Source organism: Emiliania huxleyi (genome assembly GCF_000372725.1).
Source record: "Emiliania huxleyi CCMP1516 unplaced genomic scaffold EMIHUscaffold_7, whole genome shotgun sequence".
Classification (NCBI taxonomy): domain Eukaryota; phylum Haptophyta; order Isochrysidales; family Noelaerhabdaceae; genus Emiliania; species Emiliania huxleyi.
In genome coordinates, this window is record NW_005196756.1 from 1,308,147 (window position 1) to 1,315,865 (window position 7,719).

Consider the following 7,719-nt stretch of genomic DNA (forward strand, 5'->3'; position numbering starts at 1 on the left):
GCTGTCTCCGAACAAGAATTCGCGGCAGCCGCGCGCCGCCAACATGTGATGCACGCCCTGCGAGCGGGGCGGGGTGCGCACTGTCCCTCTGTGTTCGTGTGCGTCGCCCATCTCTCCCTGGAGATGACTGCTCTATTTATTTATTTATTTATCATCCGTGGAGGTACAAGTGTTCGAAACGAGAGTGGATCTGAGTAACGACATGACTTGGCGGCGTTCTTGCGCGAGCGGCGAGGAGAGCTTCGACAAACTCGAGGAGCCAAAGTACGCCGCGAGGAGAGCGGAGTCACGCCGAGAGGCGAGAGAAGCAGCGAGAGCAAGGGATCGGCAGGCGGCGTCGTCGTCGCAGAACGACGCAGAGAAGCGACAGGGGAGAGAACGACGAGAGTTGGGAAGACCGCGAGGTGGCACGAGAAGGTTGCAGCGAGAATCGGCGAGGGACTGCGAAGGGAGATAGGAAGAGAGAGGCAGACGCCCAAGGGTGGGCGACGGCTAGCACCAGACCACACTCCTCTCCTTAAAATCCCTGCCTGTCTGCGCGATCGCGTATTATGATCGGTGTGAAAACAGCATAGTAGGTGTGAATATAGTAAGTAGTACATGCCCCTGTGAGCTCAGGCAGTCCTCTAGTGTGCCTGGACTTGGCCTGAGCAAATAGTAGCGTTTGGGGCGTGAATTTAGCCGAAGTGGACCTTGCTCAGCAAGGTCCACCAGAGGCCATGTGTCGGGGCAGCCACAAGCGGGCTGGGCACGGCCACGGGCGAGTCGACCTGACAGGCCGCTCGCTGCCCCAACTCGACTTAGCCACGGGCTTGGCTCACACCCAGGTCGTTGTACTTCAAGGCTAAGAGTGAGTCGGACAAAGAGTTTTCCCAGCGCGAGGCCAGGTTCCCACGCGCTGCTCTCGGCGATTCCGGACTTCCCCCTTCCACACCGGCGAGTGTGCTTCGCAAGGAGGGTCCGGGGGGCTCACAGTATCAGAGCCCGGAGCCGTGTCCGATAACACTACCTCTCGCAGCCTGTGTGGTGGCGGCGTGCCGTCCTCCCATCCCTCCCTTGCGTTGACCGTTTTCTTTCTTTCTTTTCGGACTGGCACTACCCGTACAAAAAGAGAGAAAATCTTATCAGCTGGTCGGCCGCCATTCGGGCCTCCCGGCCTGCTGCGGCGGCGCGGCCGGTCGAGGCCGGGCTCGGCCCGGCCCGCGACGGCTGGCCGCCGACGAGCGCGCTCGCGCTGCTCGTCAAAATGGCGGCGGTGGCGATTGCGGCGACGGTCGTTCAGTCGTACAGCGCTCAGGCGTCTGTCATCTGTCGTCTGTTGTCGCATTTCGCACACGCGCGCGCCGCGCGACCCGCGTCGCTCCGCGAGGGCATGAGCCTTCCGCGATTCGATCCCGCAGCCAAAAGCTGCTCGCTCGAACCGCGGCCGACTCTATCATCGCGGCCGCAGCTGTTGAGCTCTTCAGAAGACTGGTGCCTCATATGCTGCCTCCCTGCGGATGCTGCCGGCGAGCCTGGCGGTCCGCTGTACTACAAGGAAGTGCTGACTCGATTCTACCTCGAATTCTTCTACCCCCACGACTCGGAGCGCGAATGTGACAGGACCATCGGGTCCTTCAGCCACCAAAGTGAGATCACCCGAGAGCAGCTGAGCCTGCCTCTGGCCTCGCCTCCCTCTCCTTCAGGCATTCGTGGGGATCCTATGGGTCGTCCAAGAGTATCGACCTCTGGCTTGTCAGCCCGTCACTTGATGACACCATGAAGTATAGCGATCGCCATCTCGCTGGCCTCTCCGCAGGCCCCCCCGACCGCGTCGAACTCATCGGCGCGGGCTCTCTCGGCTACGGGACCGGCCCCAGCATCAGCTGAGGGCTGACAAGCTGCCGAGCCCAAATCACTGTGACAGTCGTGATTTCTTGTTGGTTTTCTAAAATCTCTCTCTCAAAAAGGCAACAATGTTTGGTATTGCTAAAAATCTATCTCTCTCAAAAGGCACAGCAGGCGACGGAGGCTTATGGGCTGTCGTCTGATGATCACCAGCCATGCTCCGGAGGATGGCTGCACTGACTGTGCCCCAGCCATAGTAGATGGCTGAAATGGCTGTCCCCCAGCCATCTTTACCCAAGATGGCTACGATGTAGCCAGCTCAGCCAAGAGGGCTCACTCACCTCGTCCTCGAGGCGGACCGCGGCGATATCGCTGCGGTAGTACGTCTCCAGCCATGTCTACTAATGTTGGCTGCCGTGTGTGTGTTGCAGCCATCGGGCTGGAGGATGTGGCTGCACTGCAGCTAGCTCAGCCATCCTTAGGTAAGATGGCTGTGAAGGAGCCAGCACATCGATAGGGCGACCCCTCGGGGTTTCTGGGGACACGAGGTATGCTAGTCGCTATAGTCTGACGGTTCCGGATCGTGTTTTCGCGCGCGCGGATTTCTTTTGCGGCGACCGACATGACAGTTGGCGACGGCGTGTGGAAATTTCAACACTCCTGACAGCTTGTATTTAGTGCCAGTGCGCGCCAGTCCCGTGCCCAGTGTTGTGCGAGGGAGTTATTTTGTAAAATTCTTCTGCTTTTAGAATTCTTCTCACGTTGTGAGCCAGGGCGGCGCTGCTAGGACACGCGAACACAACCGTCGCACGCTGGACGCCTTTCCAAGTCTTTGCTCTCGAGCCAACTACACTACCGCGCATTCACTGCTGGAGATGGCTGCACAGAACACAGTAACGGCTCAGCCCATCGATCCCTTCATGCTTCAATGGGGGGGAAATAGGAAAGGAACGCAATGGGGCAGCACACAACAGCACACTATCCAGCTCAAAACCGAGAGAGAGAAGGGTGGTGTTTAGAAACACCGGGATTGGTCTCGAGCCGGACGCTTACGCGCGCTCTATGTCCAGCGCGGTCGACCCAAGGCCGCCCAGGTGCAAAATTCACAACTTCCGCACACCCTCATAGCCTAACCCGCCGCCATGCCTGCGCGGCCATGGTTTCGGTGCCGCAGCCCCTCTCACGCACCCGCTTCTTCTCCTCGAGACGCGCTTTCAGCACATCCAACTGCGGCTCGTTTTCCACCTCCACGAGCCACGCAATTCATGATTGCAGAGCAATTGGCGTGTGGCCGCTGTCGGCCCGCGCGTGTGTGTCTATGGTGGGGCTGGGAGGGGTGGCAGACACGTGAGGGCAACGGCGCCAGCACCCCTCGCATCCCTCCTCTCACACGGCCGGCCCGCTCCCGCTCCCGCAGGCTCCTTTGGACGAGCTGCGCTGCAGTAGTATCGGGCGCCTCCTCCCGCTCCTCCTCTCCCCATGTCTTTTGTGGAGAAGCACCACTGGGAGAACGCGCTGCCGTTGCTGGAGGCGCACGCGGAGACCTTTTGTCAGCTCTCCAGCGGCAATCAGGCGCACCAGCTGCCGGTCCCCAAGGCCCTCCCGCACCAACTCGCGGCCGTCCGCGGCGACCGCACGCGTGTCCTGGCTCTCCACTACCCTCCTCCTCGCTCGCCCGGCTACCTCACCTCCAAGGGCGACGCGACGGACGCGACCACCCGCCTGCTCGCGAGTGCCGTCAACAAGGCCTTCCAGGAGCACCACCTCCGTTTCGCCCAGACGTTCGACGTCATCGGCGACCTCTACGACGGGCCGCACGACTTCAAGGTCGACGGGAGGGACTTCAACTTCGAGACTCACTTCTTCGACAAGCTGTCGCCCGAGGAGCAGCAGGCGTGGTGGGAGACCAAGGTCGGCACCCTCGTCGGCATCATCGTGGACGAGATCGTCCAGCGCGGGCGCAAGGGCGCGGACGTGCTCGCCATGGGCGTGCTGCCCCGCAAGTGGTGGCCGGAGCTGCTCGCTGCGGCGGTGCCGCTCGCGCGCGCGCAGGCGCGCAAGATCCTCGGCGTCACTTACCTGCCGCCGTACGACATTGCGTACCCGAGCACCAGCGGCGGGGAGCTTCCCCCGCTGACTCCCGACGAGGAGACGGGCCGCGCGCCGTCCTGCGGCGACATCGAGATCCAGCACCCGTGCGGCGCCCTGTCCTTCATGAGCCTCGACCAGCGCGCGCGGCTCGACGCCGGCCTGCAGTGGCTTCACCGGCACATTCTCGGCGACTCGCACGTCGTCTACTTCCGCAGACTCACGCCAAAGTTCGGCGACTACTCCGAGGCGGAGCGCCGGCGGGCGCAGGCGGACGCAAAGGTGCGATTCCAGGCATTTCCTCGACCCGCCACCGCCTTGTCTACCCCTGGCCGCCTCGGCGCAGGCGCGCGAGGGCGGGTTCGAGGGGCAGCTGCCCGACGAGCTCGACCGGCCGCCGACCGAGGAGGAGGAGAAGGCGATGAAGGCGGCGATCGTGCGCGCCGGCACCGCGCGCCTCTGCGGCGGCAAGGAGGCCGTGGAGAAGCGCCTGGACAAGCCCTTCGCGCAGGTCACCGACGCGGAGCTGAGCGCGCTGCTCACGCAGCTCAACGACGACGCCAAGGTCGAGAATCGTCTCCCGGACACTTCCTAGACGCTTCCTAGACACTTCCCGCGTCATCCCCGCACCCCGCAGACACTTCCTGGACACTTCCTGGACACTTCCTGGACACGACCTAGAGACGTCCACGCCCCCACGGACCACTCTAGGCGCGGGAGGGCGGCTACGCTGGCCCGTCGCCGCTCGACCAGCAGCTGACCGCCGGGCAGAAGAAGTCGAGGATCGCGGCGATCGCGCGCGCCGGCACCGCGCGCCTCTGCGGCGGCAAGGAGGCCGTGGAGAAGCGCCTGGGCACGACTTTCGCGCAGATCACCGACGCGCAGCTGAGCGCGCTGCTCGACGACGCCAAGGCCGAGAATCGTCTCCCGGACACGCCCTAGACGCTTCCTAGACACTTCCCGCGCCATCCCCGCACCCCGCAGACACTTCCTGGACACTTCGTGGACACTTCCTGGACACTTCCTGGACACGACCTAGAGACGTCCACGCCCCCACGGCCCGCTCTAGGCGCGGGAGGGCGGCTACGCTGGCCCGTCGCCGCTCGACCAGCAGCTGACCGCCGGGCAGAAGAAGGCGAGGAAGGAGGCAATCTCAGGCGAGATGAGCATGCGCTCGCAAGGCGGCAGGGAGTTTGTGGAGGCGGCGGAGGCGGGCGACGAGAAGGCGAAAAAGCGGGTCAAGGAGATCAAGGAGATCAAGCGGGCGAGCGGCAAGAAGGGGGCCAAGAAGCTGAGGGAGAACGCCGCAGGCACCCCCCCCCCCCTCCCCCCTCACACACGCACACCGACTGCCCGAATAGGCTAAGGCCCCTCCCTCCCTGTTGCAGCCGTGGATCCGCCACTCGCCTGGGTCAACATCCGATTGCTGAGCGGTGGGGCGGCTGAGCTGTGCGCCGTGCGCCGCGCCCCCAACGTGATCAAGAAGAACTCCAAGGGGCACCGGGTGGTTTACCCCGGAAACTGCAAGGCCTGCATCGGGAAGTTCATTATCTCCTTCCCCAAGCGCGGGCGCAACAAGGGTGAGATCATCACGATCTCGGGCGCCGACGTGGCCATCATGGAGGACGCCTACACACCACCCCCGCCCGCATGAGCGCGACGCTTTCGCAGAGCGTAGTACTGTTGCTCCGGGAAAGCTGATGCGCGAGCGCGCCCCACCCTCTGATCTACTAGTCATGCAGAGGGTGGCAGTCTGTCTGAGAGAGGGACAAGCGTCGTAGAGCGCACAGGCCTCGTCAGGTTTTTGCTCATGGTGCATTCACTCACACCACCGCAGTATAATCGATTGACTTAGGTTTTCTGCGCCGGAGTACTTTTCTTCTGCATCGCCGCGCATACACTCGCTGCCTCGAGCGTGACGCTCTAGGCCACGTGAAAACATCACACGCTGGTGGCCCCGGCGGCGCCATTCGCACCGGCAAGCGATGGATGGCCCGCCGTCGCACGGGAGAGCCTTCGCCTACTACACATATGGAGCCGCCTCGTCGCTGCTCCAGTCGCTCGCGCGCGACTACCCGCAGCTTGCGTCTCTCACGACGGCGCAAGAGGCGTATGGTCTGCGCTCGGCAGGCACATGCACCGACAGCGCCGGCCACCAGGGCCCTTGCCTCAACCACATCATTCAGATCAGCAACCGCAGCGCAAACGCTGCGGTGCTCTCCGCGCGGCCGCAAATCTACATCTCAGGCGCACTGCACGGCGACGAGCAGGTCGGTATCGTCACCGCGCTCGAGCTGTGCCGGTGGCTCCTCACGCGCTACGCCACCGACGACTGGGTGCGACGGCTCGTGGACACGCGCATGGTCCTCATCTCTCCCATGACAAACGCAGTCGGGTCCGCGACGCGGCGGCGGGACGAGCTGGGCATCGACCCGAACCGCGATTTCCCCTTTGACCAGTCGGCGGGCTCGTGCATGCAGACCGTCACCGCGCGCACCGTCAACGAGATCTACCGCGCGCACCTGCTGCAGCTCGTCGTCACCTTCCACGGCGGCATGCAGGCGCCCCGCACACGGTACCCGGCCTCGCCGCGGCGCCCTGCGGGAGAAACCCCTCGCGCGCCGCTCCGCAGGCGATCGGGTACAACTGGGGCGCCTACCCGTACTGGCGGGGCGTGCCGAGCCGCTCGCCCGACGACGCTGCGATGCGGGACGTGGCGGCGGTCATGTCTCGATACGCCGGCTCGGGGCGCGTCAACCGCGCGCCGTACCGCTACTCGACGATGAACGAGATTGTGTACCCGGTGCACGGAGGGATGGAGGACTGGGGGTACGCCGCGTCGTGGGACACGTCGCACGTCACGCCGTGCGCGCCGAAAGCCAACGGGGGCTACGCCGCCGAAAAGACGCACTATGGCCGCGACGCGATCCGCGCGGTGGAGATCGTCGCTGGTCGCGCGCGCACCGTCCGAGAGGCTCGCCCGGACCGACCCCGCCTCGGCCGTATAGGTCACCATCCTGGTCGAGACGTCGGACCAAAAGATGCCGCCGGCGTCGACGCTGGGGGGGGAGGAGGGCGTCTACGGCGCCGGTGGCCCCGCCGATGGGCACGTCCCACGCAACATGTGCCTCGACTCCCGCGCGCCCCTCGGCCGCCACGCGCGGCGCACCCCGGTCTTGAGCTGGCGCCGACCCCGGACTGGTCCCTCGCAGGCGCCTCGCCCTCGCCTCGATCGACCTGCTCCAGCCGCACATCGAGCTGGCCCCGTCTTTGCCTGCCCGGCCCGGCGAGGGTTGCCTCCGCCTGGAGTGGCAGGTCTGGGGCGCCATCAAGGTGGACGACACAGTCGCCCTCTGGCGCGCGACGCCGACAAGCGCGTGGGAGGAGGTGCCTTTCGTGGCCGCGCCGCCCAGCCGCCGCAAGCTCGCGAGCGCCGTCGGTCCTTCTCACTTCTCGCTTGCCGACGGGCGCGTGCTGGGCGGCGACGGCGTCTGGGCCACCGGCCACTCGCCTTTCTCGCCGCCGACCATCGCCGGCTGCGCGCGCACGCCTCCCCACGTCGGCTCCGCTCAGCTGGCCGTGTCAGTGCGCGCCGACTCGAGCTGGGCCGCCTCGCCGAGCGGCCAGTTTGCGCCCAAGCTGCCGCCGCAGACGCACTTTGCGCGCGCCCGCTCGGAGTACAAGGCCAAGCACGGAGGCTTCGAGGTGGTCGGGCGAAGCCGGTGGCTGTCTGCGCCGATCGCGCTGAATTGCTCCGCCGCTTTCGGCTGCTGCGCTCTCCAGAACAGGAGGTGCTCAAGATGA

General features: G+C 65.0%; 1 protein-coding gene across 1 annotated transcript; it reads left to right on the plus strand.

Annotated features, from left to right (window-relative positions):
• Positions 1 to 5,900: 5,900 nt before the first annotated feature.
• On the plus strand, positions 5,901 to 7,719 carry EMIHUDRAFT_198201 (hypothetical protein; the record flags this gene model as incomplete). Its single annotated transcript, XM_005762010.1, has 4 exons — positions 5,901 to 6,452; positions 6,548 to 6,850; positions 6,924 to 7,039; positions 7,128 to 7,719. 4 exons carry the CDS (start codon positions 5,901 to 5,903, stop codon positions 7,717 to 7,719), a joined length of 1,563 nt encoding a protein of 520 aa, XP_005762067.1.